Source organism: Nerophis lumbriciformis, linkage group LG19 (assembly GCF_033978685.3).
Source record: "Nerophis lumbriciformis linkage group LG19, RoL_Nlum_v2.1, whole genome shotgun sequence".
In the NCBI taxonomy this organism is placed as follows: Eukaryota; Metazoa; Chordata; class Actinopteri; order Syngnathiformes; family Syngnathidae; genus Nerophis; species Nerophis lumbriciformis.
The window spans coordinates 29,671,625-29,691,448 of record NC_084566.2 but is presented as its reverse complement, the minus strand read 5'-3'; the positions used below and the strand labels follow the sequence as shown (position 1 = coordinate 29,691,448).

At 41.3% G+C, this 19,824-nt stretch overlaps 1 protein-coding gene across 2 annotated transcripts in view; it reads left to right on the top strand.

Annotated features, from left to right (window-relative positions):
* The window catches only part of atp1a2a (ATPase Na+/K+ transporting subunit alpha 2a), a 158,889-nt gene that overhangs the window by 134,466 nt on the left and 4,599 nt on the right, over window positions 1-19,824 (top strand). For both annotated transcript variants that reach the window (XM_061979017.1, XM_061979018.2), the window contains 4 exons: window positions 10,695-10,840; window positions 13,917-14,047; window positions 15,994-16,095; window positions 16,271-16,362. In XM_061979017.1, the coding sequence (XP_061835001.1) occupies window positions 10,695-10,840; window positions 13,917-14,047; window positions 15,994-16,095; window positions 16,271-16,362 (471 nt within the window). The remainder of the gene's footprint in view (window positions 1-10,694; window positions 10,841-13,916; window positions 14,048-15,993; window positions 16,096-16,270; window positions 16,363-19,824) is intronic.

Here is a 19,824-nt window from a genome sequence, read left to right as displayed (position 1 = left end):
AAGCTGCGTTCACACTTCTTAATGCGGGATACTAGTCCAGTCAGAAAACGGCTGGTCTGGTAGGCTGTAAGACATAATCCATGCATAATAATGAACCACCATGCATGTTCTGTAGACTACAAGGAAGTGAATAAATGTAGCAAAAAAAATCCAAATGACCCCGTTGATTAACAGTCTGATTTACGTTCCGACCCTGACCTGTGGTCAAGAAGTTTGGGTAGTGACCGAAAGATCAAGGTCGTGAATACAAGTGTTCCGATCGAGTTTCCTTCGTAGGACGGCTGGACTCCCCCTAAGGGACAGAGCTGGACTCCGCCTGAAAGCTGCGTTCACACTTCTTAATGCGGGATACTAGTCCAGTCAGAAAACGGCTGGTCTGGTAGGCTGTAAGACATAATCCATGCATAATAATGAACCACCATGCATGTTCTGTAGACTACAAGGAAGTGAATAAATGTAGCAAAAAAAAATCCAAATGACCCCGTTGATTAACAGTCTGATTTACGTTCCGACCCTGACCTGTGGTCAAGAGGTTTGGGTAGTGACCGAAAGATCAAGGTCGTGAATACAAGTGTTCCGATCGAGTTTCCTTCGTAGGACGGCTGGACTCCCCCTAAGGGACAGAGCTGGACTCTGCCTGAAAGCTGCGTTCACACTTCTTAATGTGGGATACTAGTCCAGTCAGAAAACGGCTGGTCTGGTGGGCTGTAAAACAAAATCTGTGCATGATCATGAACCACCATGCATGTTCTGTAGACCACAAGGAAGTGATTAAATGTAGCAAAAAAAATCCAAATGACCCCGTTGATTAACAGTTTGATTTACGTTCCGACCTTCTTCTGTGGTCAAGAGGTTTGGGTAGTGGCCGAAAGATCAAGGTCGTGAATACAAGCGTTCCGATCGAGTTTCCTTCGTAGGATGGCTGGACTCCCCCTAAGGGACAGAGCTGGACTCCGCCTGAAAGCTGCGTTCACACTTCTTAATGCGGGATACTAGTCCAGTCAGAAAACGGCTGGTCTGGTAGGCTGTAAGACATAATCCATGCATAATAATGAACCACCATGCATGTTCTGTAGACTACAAGGAAGTGAATAAATGTAGCAAAAAAAATCCAAATGACCCCGTTGATTAACAGTCTGATTTACGTTCCGACCCTGACCTGTGGTCAAGAAGTTTGGGTAGTGACCGAAAGATCAAGGTCGTGAATACAAGTGTTCCGATCGAGTTTCCTTCGTAGGACGGCTGGACTCCCCCTAAGGGACAGAGCTGGACTCCGCCTGAAAGCTGCGTTCACACTTCTTAATGCGGGATACTAGTCCAGTCAGAAAACGGTTGGTCTGGTAGGCTGTAAAACGTAATCTAATGCAAATTCATGAACCACCTTGCATGTTCTGTAGACCACAAGGAAGTGATTAAATGTAGCAAAGAAAATCCAAATTACCCCGTTGATTAACAGTTTGATTTACGTTCCGACCTTCTTCTGTGGTCAAGAGGTTTGGGTAGTGACCGAAAGATCAAGGTTGTGAATACAAGCGTTCCGATCGAGTTTCCTTCGTAGGATGGCTGGACTCCCCCTAAGGGACAGAGCTGGACTCTGCGTGAAAGCTACGTTCACACTTCTTCATGTGGGATACTAGTCCAGTCAGAAAATGACTGGTCTGGTAGGCTGTAAAACATAATCCATGCATAATCATGAACCACCATGCATGTTCTGTAGACCACAAGGAAGTGATTAAATGTAGCAAAAAAAATCCAAATTTATTAACAGACTGATTTACATTCCTACCCTCACCTGTGGTCAAGAGGTTTGGGTAGTGACCGAAAGATCAAGGTCGTAAATACAAGTGTTCCGATCGAGTTTCCTTCGTAGGATGGCTGGAGTCCCCCTAAGGGACAGAGCTGGACTCTGCCTGAAAGCTGCGTTCACACTTCTTAATGTGGGATACTAGTCCAGTCAGAAAATGACTGGTCTGGTGGGCTGTGAAACATAATCTATGCATAATCATGAACCGCCATGTATGTTCTGTAGACCACAAGGAAGCGATTAAATGAAGCAAAAAAAATCCAAATGACCCCGTTGATTAACAGTTTGATTTACGTTCCGACCTTCTTCTGTGGTCAAGAGGTTTGGGTAGTGGCCGAAAGATCAAAGTCGTGAATACAAGCATTCCGATCGAGTTTCCTTCGTAGGATGGCTGGACTCCCCCTAAGGGACAGACCTGGACTCCGCCTGAAAGCTGTGTTCACACTTCTTAATGCGGGATACTAGTCCAGTCAGAAAACGGCTGGTCTGGTAGGCTGTAAGACATAATCCATGCCTGCGGGCCGGTTCTAATACTAATCAAATATCATCCCGGGGGCCATAGATAAATATCCCGCGGGCCTTGACTTTGACACCCCAGTCCTATGTGTTTATATTGGTGTAATGTTTACATTTTCTTTTATTAACCATTTTTATCTTATTTACTGCCACATTTGATTGTTTCCTTAATGAAAACAAGTTACTTAAAAAATAAATAAATATAGGAACAGGCCAGTGCTTTGAACGGCTCTTTTAAAGGAACGGCTCCTCGAGATCAGGCTCCCTTTAAAGAGCCATAAATCCCGTCTCCAGTGCACGACACCAACTCGCTTGTGTTGCCAGGTATTTCGACAATAATGTTTGTGTGTTAACTCATTTCCCGTGGCTATTAAATCTATACTGCTGCACACTGACTACTCATAAGTACTATGACAAGTAAAAAAAACCCTGATTATCCGCCCTTTACTTTGAGACCAAACAACATTATCAATACATCTATTTAATGTCACATCATTTAAAATTTCTTACCAATCAGAAAGGGGTATGATGGCTTTTTCATGCCCATTCCTGTCAATTTCCACACAGCTCTCTTCTCATTAGGCCCCACTCAGCAATAAGTTCCTAACTTTTCCTCTTATCTTTCTTCCTAAGTGATTTCCTAAGAGGAGTCCATTCAAATTCATGACGTGTTCTTAAACGCCCAAATTGTTCCCACCTGCTTTTCTTAAGTTGCTGAATGCCAAATGGTTAGCGCGTGCGTGTCTATCATAATTTGCATATAAACACGCCCATATTTCTCCAATATGCATATGTAAACGCCCTTAATTCCGTAATTTGCATAGGTAAACGTCCAGAGCTGGACTCTGCCTGAAAGCTGCGTTCACACTTCTTAATGTGGGATACTAGTCCAGTCAGAAAATGACTGGTCTGGTGGGCTGTGAAACATAATCTATGCATAATCATGAACCGCCATGTATGTTCTGTAGACCACAAGGAAGCGATTAAATGAAGCAAAAAAAATCCAAATGACCCCGTTGATTAACAGTTTGATTTACGTTCCGACCTTCTTCTGTGGTCAAGAGGTTTGGGTAGTGGCCGAAAGATCAAAGTCGTGAATACAAGCATTCCGATCGAGTTTCCTTCGTAGGATGGCTGGACTCCCCCTAAGGGACAGACCTGGACTCCGCCTGAAAGCTGTGTTCACACTTCTTAATGCGGGATACTAGTCCAGTCAGAAAACGGCTGGTCTGGTAGGCTGTAAGACATAATCCATGCATAATAATGAACCACCATGCATGTTCTGTAGACTACAAGGAAGTGAATTAATGTAGCAAAAAAAAATCCAAATGACCCCGTTGATTAACAGTCTGATTTACGTTCCGACCCTGACCTGTGGTCAAGAGGTTTGGGTAGTGACCGAAAGATCAAGGTCGTGAATACAAGTGTTCCGATCGAGTTTCCTTCGTAGGACGGCTGGACTCCCCCTAAGGGACAGAGCTGGACTCCGCCTGAAAGCTGCGTTCACACTTCTTAATGCGGGATACTATTCCAGTCAGAAAACGGCTGGTCTGGTAGGCTGTAAAACGTAATCTAATGCAAATTCATGAACCACCATGCATGTTCTGTAGACCACAAGGAAGTGATTAAATGTAGCAAAAAAAATCCAAATTACCCCGTTGATTAACAGTTTGATTTACGTTCCGACCTTCTTCTGTGGTCAAGAGGTTTGGGTAGTGACCGAAAGATCAAGGTTGTGAATACAAGCGTTCCGATCGAGTGTCCTTCGTAGGATGGCTGGACTCCCCCTAAAGGACAGAGCTGGACTCCGCGTGAAAGCTACGTTCACACTTCTTCATGTGGGATACTAGTCCAGTCAGAAAATGACTGATCTGGTGGGCTGTAAAACATAATATATGCATAATAATGAACCACCATGCATGTTCTGTGGACCACAAGGAAGTGATTAAATGTAGTAAAAAAAATCCAAATGACCCCGTTGATTAACAGTCTGATTTACGTTCCGACCTGACCTGTGGTCAAGAGCTTTGGGTAGTGACCGAAAGATCAAGGTCGTGAAGACAAGTGTTCCGATCGAGTTTCCTTTGTAGGACGGCTGGACTCCCCCTAAGGGACAGAGCTGGACTCCGCCTGAAAGCTGCATTCACACTTCTTAATGCGGGATATTAGTCCAGTCAGAAAACGGCTGGTCTGGTAGGCTGTAAAACGTAATCTAATGCATATTCATAAACCACCATGCATGATCTGTAGACCACAAGGAAGTGATTAAATGTAGCAAAAAAAATCCAAATGACCCCGTTGATTAACAGTCTGATTTACTTTCCGACCCTGACCTGTGGTCAAGAGGTTTGGGTAGTGACCGAAAGATCAAGGTTGTGAATACAAGCGTTCCGATCGAGTTTCCTTCGTAGGATGGCTGGACTCCCCCTAAGGGACAGAGCTGGACTCCGCCTGAAAGCTGCGTTCACACTTCTTAATGCGGGATACTAGTCCAGTCAGAAAACGGCTGGTCTGGTAGGCTGTAAAACATAATCCATGCATAATCATGAACCACCATGCATGTTCTGTAGACCACAAGGAAGTGATTAAATGTAGCAAAAAAAATCCAAATGACCCCGTTGATTAACAGTCTGATTTACGTTCCGACCTTCTTCTGTGGTCAAGAGGTTTGGGTAGTGACCGAAAGATCAAGGTTGTGAATACAAGCGTTCCGATCGAGTTTCCTTCGTAGGATGGCTGGACTCCCCCTAAGGGACAGAGCTGGACTCTGCGTGAAAGCTGCGTTCACACTTCTTAATGCGGGATACTAGTCCAGTCAGAAAATGACTGGTCTGGTGGGCTGTAAAACATAATCTATGCATAATCATGAACCACCATGCATGTTCTGTAGACCACAAGGAAGTGATTAAATGTAGCAAAAAAAATCCAAAAGACCCCGTTGATTAACAGTCTGACTTACGTTCCGACCCTGACCTGTGGCAACAAGTTTGGGTAGTGACCGAAAGATCAAGGTCGTGAATACAAGTGTTCCGATCAAGTTTCCTTTGTAGGATGGCTGGACTCCCCCTAAGGGACAGAGCGAGGAGCTCGGTGTTCTAGGAGAAGCTTCATACCGAAAGGAGTACTTTAAGGTGGCTCAAGTGTCTAGTCCTGATGCCTCATGGACGCCTCCCTAGTGAGGTGTTCCAGGCATGCCAAACTGGAAGGAAGCCCCAAGGAAGAGGTAGTTAGAGACTGAGAAGTTTGGACTTTGCTACTGAGACTGCTGCCCCCGCAAACCAGATCTAGTAAACCAGAACATGGATGCATAGAAACTTGGTGTGAAAACATGTGCTTAAAGTAAACTGTTTTGGTTTGGACAGTGTGAGTTACATCACCTTATAATCAATCAATCATCAATCAAAGTTTACTTATATATGTTATGATCCGTTGCCCGGATCATGTTTTGTTTAGTTTTTGACTACCTTAGTTCTGTTTCAGCACCACTGGGTTTGTGTGTTTTGGTTGCCATGGGTGCTGATTAGTTTCACCTCCCTCGGATTAGTGTTCGAGATGCTCACCGGCTCCTGGGCACTATCAGAGAGCTACTTATTCCTGCTTTTCGCCACACTCAGTGTGGCTGTCTTATATGCTCTATGCATAAGTTACGCGGGTTACTTCTTGATTCGTGAGCTAAGCTTTTCTTGTTAGCTTCCCGTGCTATAGGCACGCTTGTTTTGTTTGTTTTGTATCCTGTATGATTTATGGCAATAAATCATTGTCTCACCTGCACCTTGCCTCCGGAGTTTACAGTCTGCATTTTGGGAGAACAATCCACGCAGTAAAATGCGACCCGGACGTAACAATATAGCCCTTAATCACATATTCCTCAAAGGGCTGCACAAACCACAACAATATCCTCAGCTCTGATCCCACATCAGGGCAAGAAAAAACTCAACCCAATGGGAACAACGGGAAACCATGGTAGGAGCTGCAAATGTTGGGGCCCTACCTTGGTTGACCGGTGCGATGGATGCCGAGTGGACACGGTTAATAATGTGAGAGTCCAGTCCATAGTGGGGCCAGCAGTGAATCCTCTTGTATGTAGACACGTCAGCAGTGCAGCGTTAAGTTAAAGTACCACTGATAGTCACACACACACTAGGTGTGGTGAAATTACCCTCTGCATTTGACCCATCTCCTTGTTCCACCCCCTGGGAGGTGAGGGAGCAGTGAGCAGCAGCGGTAGCCGCGCTCAGGAATCATTTTGGGGATTTAACCCCCAATTCCAACCCTTGATGCTGAGTGCCAAGCAGGGAGGCAATGGGTCCCATTTTTAGTCTTGGGTATGACTCGGCCCGGGTTTGAACTCAAGACCTACCGATCGCAGGGCAGACATGCCACCAATTAATGCATAGATGTGGTCCATCCCAGGTCCTAACTTGGAACAACTAGCGCATCCTCTGTGGAAACTGATCTGTGGTCACCTGATAACCTCTCCACGCAGGAGTAGGGGACAGAGCAGAAAAGAGAGACGGCAGATCAACTGGTCTAAAAGGGGTCTATTTAAAGGCTAGAGCAGTGGTTCTTAACCTTGTTGGAGGTACCAAACCCCAACAGTTTCATATGCGCATTCACCGAACCCTTCTTTAGTGAAAAATAAAAAATTTTTTTTTCAAATTTAAGACAAAGTTATATGTTTTTTTTACTTGTGCACAACATTAACGTTCATGAACATATCAACTGGTCTAAAAGGGGTCTATTTAAAGGCTAGAGCAGTGGTTCTTAACCTTGTTGGAGGTACCGAACCCCAACAGTTTCATATGCGCATTCACCGAACCCTTCTTTAGTGAAAAATAAAAAATTTTTTTTTCAAATTTAAGACAAAGTTATATGTTTTTTTTACTTGTGCACAACATTAACGTTCATGAACATCACCTTGTTCAAAGAACAAAACCAACACAGTGCATGAACTCACAACAAATTACACACCTGCAAATCAGTGTGACTGCTGCTGTTGCCGTATCCATAATACGCCGATAGGGACAAGTTTTTATTTACACGATGAGTCAGGTGTGTCTTGATCTACGGGATGGAGGCTCCGCCAAACGCCTGAGGGCGACTCACCGAACTCCTAGGGTTCGATCGAACCCAGGTTAAGAACCACTGGGCTAGAGTATACAAATGAGTTTTAAGATGGGACTTAAATGCTCCTACTGAGGTAGGATCTTTGTTACCGATAGGGTATTCCAGAGTACTGGGACCTGAATAGAAAACGCTCTATAGCCCGCAGACTTTTTTTGGCCTCTAGGAATCACTAATAAGCCAGAGTTCCTGGAACGCGGATTTCTGGCCGGGACATATGGTACAATATAGGGTTTTACGGTATACCGGTATTAGTATAGTACCGCGGTACTAATGAATTATTTTCGGTACTACATCGCCTCTGAAACGTACCGGTCCGCCACCCCACCGCGCCCCCGTTGTTGTCACGTCGTGACATTGCTGGTTTACGAGAAGACGAGCATGTTCGGCAGCGCACAATCACAGAGTACTTACAAACAGACACAGTGTGTAGACAGAAAAGGGAGAACGGATGCATTTTGCCTTAAAAACTAACGATAAAGGTGAAGTTATAACACTGAAACAACCTCAATAAGAGGTGCTTTTAGACATAGCTAGCTAGCTAGCGGCTAACATCCATCCGCCGTCGGCAGTGTTTTAGCTACTTCTAAATCACTAATCCTCGCCTTCATGGCAACAAATAAAGTAAGTTTCTTACAAGTATCATCCCTGCAGGACGAGGAATACATGCTTCACTACACACCGTAGCTCACCGGCATGCACTGTAATGATATCAGGTACAGGCACGTATCTAGTCGATACCACTATGATTACGTCGATATTTTTTGACATCACAACGTCTTCTTTCGTTTTAAAAAAATGTATATTATGTTTATAAACTCTGGAAATATGTCCCTGGACACATGAGGACTTTAAATATGACCAATGTATGATCATGTAACTACTTGGTATCGGATCGATACCTAAATATGTGGTATCATTCAAAACTAATGTAAAGCATCCAAACAAGAGAAGAATAAGTGATTATTACATTTTAACAGAAGTGTAGATAGAACATGTTAAAAGAGAAAGTAAGCAGATATTAACAATAAATGAACAAGTAGATTAATAATTCATTTTCTACCACTTGTCCTTAATAATGTTGACAAAATAATAGACTGATAAATGATACAGTAAGATACTGCATACGTCAGCAGACTAAATTAGGAGCCTTTGTTTGTTTACTTACTAATAAAAGACAAGTTGTCCTGTATGTTCACTCTTTTATTTAAGGACTTAACTGCAATAAGAAACATATGTTTAAAGGCCTACTGAAATGCCATTTTCTTATTTAAACGAAGATAGCAGGTCCATTCTATGTGTCGTACTTGATCATCTCGCGATATTGCCATATTTTTGCTGAAAGGATTTAGTAGAGAACATTGACGATAAAGTTCGCAACTTTTGGTCGCTGATAAAAAAAGCCTTGCCTGTACCGGAAGTAGCAGACGAGTAGCGTGACGTCACAGGTTGTGGAGCTCCTCACATCTGCACATTGTTTACAATCATGGCCACCAGGAGCGAGAGCGATTCGGACCGAGAAAGCGACGATTCCCCCATTAATTTGAGCGAAGATGAAAGATTTGTGGATGAGGAAAGTGAGAGTGAAGGACTAGAGGGCAGTGGGAGCGATTCAGATAAGGAAGATGCTGTGAGAGGCGGGTGGGACCTGATATTCAGCTGGGAATGACTAAAACAGTAAATAAACACAAGACATATATATACTCTATTAGCCACAACACAACCAGGCTTATATTTAATATGCCACAAATGAATCCCGCATAACAAACACCTCCCCCCTCCCGTTCATATAACCCGCCAATACAACTCAAACACCTGCACAACACACTCAATCCCACAGCCCAAAGTACCGTTCACCTCCCCAAAGTTCATACAGCACATATATTTCCCCAAAGTCCCCAAAGTTACGTACGTGACATGCACATAGCGGCATGCATGTACGGGCAAGCGATCAAATGTTTTGAAGCCGCAGCTGCATGCGTACTCACGGTACCGCATCTGCGCATCCAACTCAAAGTCCTCCTGGTAAGAGTCTCTGTTGTCCCAGTTCTCCACAGGCCAATGGTAAAGCTTGACTGTCATCTTCCGCGAATGTAAACAATGAAACACCGGCTGTGTTTGTGTTGCTGAAGTCGGCCGCAATACACCGCTTCCCACCTACAGCTTTCTTATTTGCTGTCTCCATTGTTCATTGAACAAATTGCAAAAGATTCACCAACACAGATGTCCAGAATACTGTGGAATTTTGCGATGAAAACAGACGACTTAATAGCTGGCCACCATGCTGTCCCAAAATGTCCTCTACAATCCGTGACATCACGCGCTGACATCATCATACCGAGACGTTTTCAGCAGGATATTTCGCGCGAAATTCAAAATTGCACTTTAGTAAGTTTTTTTGGGTTGGTGCACTAATTGTAAGTGTATCTTGTGTTTTTTATGTTGATTTTTGATTAAAAAAACAACAACAACATTAGATCAGGTCCTGCCTGCCATTACAAGTCATTATTGTGCGTGCCATTAAGTGGTTGACTTTAATGGCAGCCAAAGAGGAAAATCGTTACCTTGGATTGTTTATCACAATAGTCGGTGATGAACACTGAAAAGTCTGAAATTCCATTCTTACTTCTGACTGCGTTTCTTAGTTTTTGCTACTTTCTTCTTACAAAATGTCGGTTAAAGGGCGCACACTTCCCAAACTTCCTGAAGATGCCAAATGGCTTAGCTCAAATCAGTTGATTACGTTATGTTCATTTCAATTATTCCCAGCTGTCATAGTGGTGATGTTTCTTCTCTTCATCCGCCACCATTTTTGGGGTTTTTTATAGAGCAAAGTTTCTATTTAGTGTTTAATCTATCTCTCCCACTCCAGCTGGAGCGTTCTTCATCTCAAATTACTTCGGCTGAAAGAAGGCCGTTTTAGTAACACTCTTAATGTGTGACTCAAACGAGAGAGTTGGGTCGAAGATAATACCCAGATTCTTTACCGAGTCGCCTTGTGTAATTGTTTGGTTGTCAAATGTTAAGGTGGTATTATTAAATAAATGTCGGTGTTTAGCAGGACCGATAATCAGCATTTCCGTCTTCTTAGTGTTGAGTTGCAAAAAGTTAGCGGACATCCATTGTTTAATTTCATTAAGACACGCCTCCAGCTGACTACAATCCGGCGTGTTGGTCAGCTTTAGGGGCATGTTATTAGTACAGTATTATCATAATGTTTCTGAATATCTGCGTGTGTGTTTACAACCAGGTATGATCCAGGCTCTGGGCGGGTTCTTCACCTACTTCGTAATCCTGGCCGAGAACGGTTTCCTGCCAGGATCGTTGATTGGGATCCGCGTCAGCTGGGACGACCGGATGGTGAACGACGTGGAGGACTACTATGGGCAGCAGTGGGTAAGGAGTGTGTACACACACACACACACACACACACACACACACACACACACACACACACACACTGGTTATCATTTGGAATGGGGACCAAGTTTTTGATCATCACTTGTGGGGACCACCCTTTCTACAGGTTGTGGAGGCATAAATAAAATTAGGTAAAATGGCCACTGCCCAGTTAGCTCATACACATCTTTAAATCTCTGGATTGATGAAGTAATGTGCTGATCATTCTTACTGGGGACCCTGGGGAAAAAGAGTTACCGTATTTTTCGGAGTATAAGTCGCTCCTGAGTATAAGTCGCACCGGCCGAAAATGCACAAAAAAGAAGGAAAAAAACATACATAAGTCGCAAGTAAGTCACATTTTTTGGGGAAATTTATTTGATAAAAGCCAACACCAAGAATAGACATTTGAAAGGCAATTTAAAATAAATAAAGAATAGTGAACAACAGGCTGAATAAGTGTACGTTATATGAGGCATAAATAACCAACTGAGAACGTGCCTGGTATGTTAACGTAACATATTATGGTAAGAGTCATTCAAATAACTATAACATATAGAACATGCTATACGTTTACCAAACAATCTGTCACTCCTAATCGCTAAATCCCATGAAATCTTATACGTCTAGTCTCTTACGTGAATGAGCTATATAATATTATTTGATATTTTACGGTAATGTGTTAATAATTTCACACATAAGTCGCAGTGACGTGCGGTGAGGTTCATGACTGGTGAGGCACTGACTTCATCACAGTCAGATTTACAAACATATGAACCCTAAAGAATATCTTATTCACCATTTGATTGGCAGCAGTTAACGGGTTATGTTTAAAAGCTCATACCAGCATTCTTCCCTGCTTAGCACTCAGCATCAAGGGTTGGAATTGGGGGTTAAATCACCAAAAATGATTCCCGGGCACGGCGCCGCTGCTGCCCACTGCTCCCCTCACCTCCCAGGGGGTGAACAAGGGGATGGGTCAAATGCAGAGAACAAATTTCACCACACCTAGTGTGTGTGTGTGTGACAATCATTGGTATTTTAACTTAACTTTAACTTTACACATACAAACTGTAGCACAGAAAAAAACACATTTAATAAAAAAAAACGTTATTATGGTCTTACCTTTACTTATAAGTGCGGGAACAGTGGTGTTCGTGTTGGAGGAGTTGTGAATGAATGAAATATGAAATCCGTGCTGCAGTCTGCTGGTGTACCTAATGTGGTGTCCCTGCAGTCGTTTACGGCTCCTCCGGCGCGAGCATTGTTGTTTTTGCACTTTTTGGCTTCTTGTTAAGTGACTTTTTTTGGGTGGATTCGGTCTTGCACGTGGAGGGTTTGGGTGTGGGCTTTGGTTGGTGTGGCGCTCCCGTCGGGGGGTGCATTCTGCGCGGGGGTGCATTAACCGGCACCAGGAGGCGGGATTACTGCGAGCCTCACACAGTGCGTCTTCGCAGCAGTTTTATGATTGCTCAGCACAAGAAATACGTTACACACATACAGTTGTTGACAAAATACACTGTACATTATATACCTCAGCTAACTAAACTATGGAAATGTATAATATAATTCATATAGCAATACGGTCTCACTGCACAGCAGACCAGCTGTTAGCCGAGTCCGCAATCCATGTTGAGGCACAACTGAGTGACGTGCCTCAACTAGCTGCTGATCACCGCACCGTCTCTTCTCAGTATTTGAACGGCAAATGTGAAAATTCAGCGATTTTGAATAAAAATAATCTAAAACTGGTGAAGTTACTTTATAGTATAATCACTGGAAACATATAACAATTTGAATATTTTTTTTTCTTTTTACATTTTTTTTCTTTCCATGATGACAGGTGAGGCGGGGCCTCACCTGCCTCCAGTGACCGCACGTCACTGATAAGTCGCTCCAGAGTATAAGTCGCACACCCGTCCAAACTATGAAAAAAACTGTGATTTATAGTCTGAAAAATACGGTAATATGGTTCATGGGGACCAAATTTAAATAATTTTGCATAATTCACACAAATTTGTACGTGACTACTGAGGACCATTTAAAAAAAAAAAAAAAGTTCAAATCAAATATGACATGATCCTCAGAATACAGCACTACAGCTGTCCTCTTATAGGAAGTTTCACCACTTAAATGTTAAAGCAAATCTCACACTCAAACTAACCAGTAAACATGTTTTATGGGCCAAAGCATAAAAATCACTTAGGCATCTTCAGAATGGATCTGACAATCATTTAAAAAGGTTTCCCTTTAGGGGACCTGTTTTTTTGTCCCCATACCGTCAGAGGTAGGGATGTCCGATAATGGCTTTTTGCCGATATCCGATATTCCGATATTGTCCAACTCTTAATTACTGATACCGATACGATATAATTATATACAGTGGTGGAATTAACACATTATTATGCCTAATTTGGACAACTAGGTATGGTGAAGATAAGGTCCTTTTTAAAAAAATTAATAAAATAAAATAAGATAAATAAATTAAAAACATTTTCTTGTATAAAAAAGAAAGTAAAACAATATAAAAAGTTACATAGAAACTAGTAATTAATGAAAATGAGTAAAATTAACTGTTAAAGGTTAGTACTATTAGTGGACCAGCAGCACACACAATCATGTGTGCTTACGGACTGTATCTCTTGCAGACTGTATTGATATATATTGATATATAATGTAGGAACCAGAATATTAATAACAGAAAGAAACAACCCTTTTGTGTGAATGAGTGTAAATGGGGGAGGAAGTTTTTTTGGGTTGGTGCACTAATTGTAAGTGTATCTTGTGTTTTTTATGTTGATTTAATAAAATAAAAAATAAAAAAATAAAAAAAACTATACCGATAATAAAAAACCGATACCGATAATTTCCGATATTAAATTTTAAAGCATTTATCGGCATCTCTAGTCAGAGGTCCCCTAAAGGTGACTGTGTAAACAGAGGGGTGTCCCCATTAAGTAAGCATTGCCAGAACACACATACACACACACACACACACACACACATACACACACACACACACACACACACACATACAGTGGTTGCGTTCCCACTCATCGTCTTTGTCCTGCAGACGTACGAGCAGAGGAAGATCGTGGAGTTCACGTGTCACACGTCCTTCTTCGTCAGCATCGTTGTGGTGCAGTGGGCCGACCTCATCATCTGCAAGACCAGGAGGAACTCTCTCTTCCAGCAGGGCATGAAGTCAGTTATCTTGATTTTACGCATCAATTCGATTATATTCGTGTGCTCACGTAGTCTTTTGTTCACACCACGCTCACATTCAGAATTCCTGACAAAGTCAAGTGATCATAGAAAACCCCATTTAGGATTGTTGTTTGCGTCTCTGGAGCTACAGTCGTGGTCAAAAGTTGACATACACTTGTAAAGAACATAATGTCATGGCTGCCTTGAGTTTCCAATCATTTCTACAACTTTTATTTTTTTGTGATAGAGTGATTGGAGCACATACTTGTTGGTCACAAAAAACATTCATGAAGTTTGGTTCTTTTATGAATTTATTATGGGTCTACTGAAAATGTGACCAAATGTGCTGGGTCAAAAGTATACATACAGCAATGTTAATATTTGGTTACATGTCCCTTGGCAAGTTTCACTGCAATAAGGCGCTTTTGGTAGCCATCCACAAGCTTCTGGTTGAATTTTTGACCACTCCTCTTGACAAAATTGGTGCAGTTCAGCTAAATGTGTTGGTTTTCTGACATGGACTTGTTTCTTCAGCATTGTCCACACGTTTAAGTCAGGACTTTGGGAAGGCCATTCTAAAACCTTAACAAGTGATTTAGCATACAACAAAACTGCAAATGTTTGTTGGGCAGATTTGGCTTGAAAAAAAAATCCCTTGCCATCCCATTTCTGGTATTAAAATGTAACATTTTCATAAAATAGTTTGACAATGAACATTTTAACTGCGTTTTTGTCTCTTGAAAAATCTTAAAGGGGAACATTATCACCAGACCTATGTAAGCGTCAATATATACCTTGATGTTGCAGAAAAAAGACCATATATTTTTTTAACCGATTTCCGAACTCTAAATGGGTGAATTTTGGCGAATTAAACGCCTTTCTATTATTCGCTCTCGGAGCGATGACGTCACATCGGGAAGCAATCCGCCATTTTCTCAAACACATTACAAACACCGAGTCAAATCAGCTCTGTTATTTTCCGTTTTTTCGACTGTTTTCCGTACCTTAGAGTCATCATGCCTCGTCGGTGTGTTGTCGGAGGGTGTAACAACACGAACAGGGACGGATTCAAGTTGCACCAGTGGCCCAAAGATGCGAAAGTGGCAAGAAATTGGACGTTTGTTCCGCACACTTTACCGACGAAAGCTATGCTACGACAGAGATGGCAAGAATGTGTGGACATCCTGCGACACTCAAAGCAGATGCATTTCCAACTGGACTGGACAGATCAGCTTTCAGGAAAAGAGAGCGGATGAGGGTATGTCTACAGAATATATTAATTGATGAAAACTGGGCTGTATGCACTCTCAAAGTGCATGTTGTTGCCAAATGTATTTCATATGCTGTAAACCTAGTTCATAGTTGTTAGTTTCCTTTAATGCCAAACAAACACATACCAATCGTTGGTTAGAAGGCGATCGCCGAATTCGTCCTCGCTTTCTCCCGTGTCGCTGGCTGTCGTGTCGTTTTCGTCGGTTTCGCTTGCATACGGTTCAAACCGATATGGCTCAATAGCTTCAGTTTCTTCTTCAATTTCGTTTTCGCTACCTGCCTCCACACTACAACCATCCGTTTCAATACATGCGTAATCTGTTGAATCGCTTAAGCCGCTGAAATCCGAGTCTGAATCCGAGCTAATGTCGCTATACCTTGCTGTTCTATCCGCCATGTTTGTTTGTATTGGCATCACTGTGTGACGTCACAGGAAAATGGACGGGTGTATATAACGATGGTTAAAATCAGGCACTTTGAAGCTTTTTTTAGGGATATTGCGTGATGGGTAAAATTTTTTAAAAAACTTCGAAAAATAAAATAAGCCTCTGGGAACTGATTTTTAATGGTTTTAACCCTTCTGAAATTGTGATAATGTTCCCCTTTAACTGTAGATGAAAGTTGTCTTATTCCTGATGGGGGCTTTCACTATGTTGCTTTTCCATCAACAGGAACTACATCCTGATCTTCGGCCTGTTCATTGAGACCGCCCTGGCTGCCTTCCTGTCCTACTGTCCTGGAATGGACGTGGCTCTGCGCATGTACCCTCTCAGGTAAGCCCTGCATGTTAATATCACCAGTAAAGTGACAAAAACAACCTCTTCAGGTCTACAGGCGGCCATTAGCTCGTCATTCCTGACTCCACCCGTTATCATTCTGGTGCTGAAAGGTCAGCGGTCTTTTTTGGGGTTATTCACCGTTTCCCGTTTGTTCTCCACCTCTCCTCAGGATCTCCTGGTGGTTCTGCGCCTTTCCGTACAGTCTCCTCATCTTCGTTTATGACGAAGTTCGCAAATTAATTATCCGGAGGAACCCTGGAGGTAAGCAGTTATTAGGAGCACGCCAGATTAAACGCTTTCTCGACTTCTTTGTCTCGTTAATAAACCAGCAGAAGAGTAAATTGGTTTGGACTCTTGTGTCAAGAGCCGCGAGTGCCAATTTTCCTCCGAGTGCAACTTCACAGCATCTGCCGTCCTTCGTGACCGGGGTGATTTTTATCACCGCGTTCTCGGGAAAACAAACATCCTGGGCTACAGTGATGCTAACGAGCATTTAGCAACTGATTGGCGTCTGTAGCCCGAGCCATATGTTGTCATCTCCTCGTTAACAAAGTGGCCTGGCGGCAAACTAAAGATTATTATTTTTTACGTGTACAGAATATAAATCACTGTTCTGTTTGTGCAACACTATATCACATCTCGACATGGGTGAAAATATCACTTTTCCAATTGTAAGGAATGTTTTTTGTAACGGTAATTTATTCAACACTCAAGTACCGTATTTTTCGGGTTATAAGTCGCTCCGGAGTATAAGTTGCACCGGCCGAAAATGCATAATAAAGAAGGAAAAAAACATATATAAGTCGCACTGGAGTTTAAGTCGCATTTTTGGGGAAATTTATTTGATAAAACCCAACACCAAGAATAGACATTTGAAAGGCAATTTAAAATAAATATAGAATAGTGAACAACAGGTTGAATAAGTGTACATTATACGACGCATAAATAACCAACTGAGAACGTGCCTGGTATGTTAACGTAACATATTATGGTAAGAGTCATTCAAATAACTATAACATATAGAACAGGGGTGCTCACACTTTTTCTGCAGGCGAGCTACTTTTCAATTGATCAAGTCGTGGGGATCTACCTCATTCATATATATAATTTATATTTCCTTATTTATGAAATATATGTTTTTGTTAACAAGTTAAAGGTGTTTAATGATAATACAAGCATGTTTAACACATATAGTTAATATTGTTAATAAATTAAAGGTGTTTAATGAAAATACAAGAATGTTTAATACATATAGTTAATATTGTTAACAAGTTAAAGGTGTTTAATAATAATACAAGCATGTTTAACACATATAGTTAATATTGTTAATAAGTTAAAGGTGTTTAAAGATAATGCAAGCATGTTTAACACATATAGTTAATATTGTTAACAAGTTAAAGATGTTTAATGATGCAAGCATGTTTAACACATATAGTTAATATTGTTAATAAATTAAAGGTGTTTAATGATAATACAAGAATGTTTAACACATATAGTTAATATTGTTAACAAGTTAAAAGTATTTAAAGATAATACAAGCATGTTTAACACTTATAGTTAATATTGGTAATTGGTTAAAGGTGTTTAAAGATAATACAAGCATGTTTAACACATATAGTTAATATTGTTAACAACTTAAAGGTGGTTAAAGATAATACAAGCATGTTTAACACATGTAGTTAATATTGTTAACAACTTAAAGGTGGTTAAAGATAATACAAGCATGTTTAACACATATAGTTAATATTGTTAACAACTTAAAGGTGGTTAAAGATAATACAAGCATGTTTAACACATATAGTTAATATTGTTAACAAGTTAAAGGTGTTTAAAGATAATACAAGCATGTTTAACACATATAGTTAATATTGTTAACAAGTTAAAGATGTTTAATGATAATGCAAGCATGTTTAACACATATAGTTAATATTGTTAATAAGTTAAAGGTGTTTAAAGATAATACAAGCATGTTTAACACATATAGTTAATATTGTTAATAAGTTAAAAGTGTTTAAAGATAATACAAGCATGTTTAACACATATAGATTCCTTTCTTTCATGAAGACAAGAATATAAGTTGGTGTATTACCTGATTCTGATGACTTGCATTGATTGAAATCAGACAGTGGTGATGATAACGTCCGCATTTTCGAATGGAGGAGAAAAAAAGTCCTTCCTGTCCAATACCACATGAAAGTGGTTGGTTTTTGGCATCTTATTTGTCCAGCTTCCGTACTCCTTTGTATACACTTTACAAGAAATACATTGTCGGCAAACTCCGTAGCTTGCTAGCTTGTGCACGCCAGCTTTCTGAGACTCTTATTTTGTTAGCGCAGGCAGGATGAAGCAGAGCTTTTATTGTGCAACTGTACAGTCGGTCTTTGCAGTTTTGACGACAGGTACGGCGCCAGAGTCTGTTGAAATAAAGTGTTTCTCGCCTTCCTGTCGGTAATTTTAATGAGCTGGCAGCAGCCAGCGTCATCTCAGAAGATCCTCGGGTGCCGTGAATGTCAATCAAGTGACGTCATAGTGAAGATTTATGATCGCTCATTTTTAGGACTATTTTTTTAATGCCTGGCTGGTGATCGACTGACACACCCTGCGCGATCGACCGGTAGCTCGCGATCGACGTAATGAGCACCCCTGATGTAGAACATGCTATACGTTTACCAAACAATCTGTCACTCCTAATCGCTAAATCCCATGAAATCTTATACGTCTAATCTCTTACGTGAATGAGCGAAATAATATTATTTGATATTTTACGGTAATGTGTTAATAATTTCCACACATAAGTCGCTCCTGAGTATAAGTCGCACCCCCGGCCAAACTATGAAAAAAAACTGCGACTTATAGTCCGAAAAATACGGTATTGTAGAGCGTGCACATGTTAATTACGCCTATTTTAATTTTAGAAGGAACCCCAAAAATGCCAATGCTAATAATGTTTATAATTAGCATGCTAACAGCTAGCATGCAAAAAAAACCCCCCAAAAAACGATATCTCTTGCTCCAATAGATGGCAGGGTTGAATTGTGAATTTACTATCTCGGATTTCTTACTTATTGTTCTAATTTTTTCTGCATTGAGACATTTATTCTCCTTCCCAACATCTCATTAGATGAATATCTAAAAAACAGACCATGCTTTGAATTGGGAAAGTATTCACAGCGCTTCACTTTTTCCACATTTTATGTTACAGTTAACGTTTTTAGGGACGACGTGGCGAGGGTTGGGAGAGTGGCCGTGCCAGCAACCTGAGGGTTCCTGGTTCAATCCCCACCTTCTACCAACCCCAACCCCGTCACGTCCGTTGTGTCCTTGAGCAAGACACTTCACCCTTGCATCCTGATGGGTCGCGGTTAGGGCCTTGCATTACAGCTCCCGCCATCAGTGTGTGAATGTGTGTGTGAATGGGTGAATGATGAAATAGTGTCAAAGCGCTTTGAGTACTTTGAAGGTAGAAAAGCGCTATACAAGTATAACCCATTTACCATTTAAAATTGTTTTTTAATTTTGTAAATGTATTAAAAACCAACGCTTTCCATCAATCTGATGAAGATTGGCAGGTGCTGCAAAGATGAATGGGTGAAACTGCCCAAAGATAGGTGTGCCAAGAAATGTTCCCTCTAATTTTTCATGTGTGTGAGCAAACGCAAAAATTTGTGAGCAACATCAGACGTGCACACTGTGGCTACACCAGCAGCATACCTGTCCTAAACC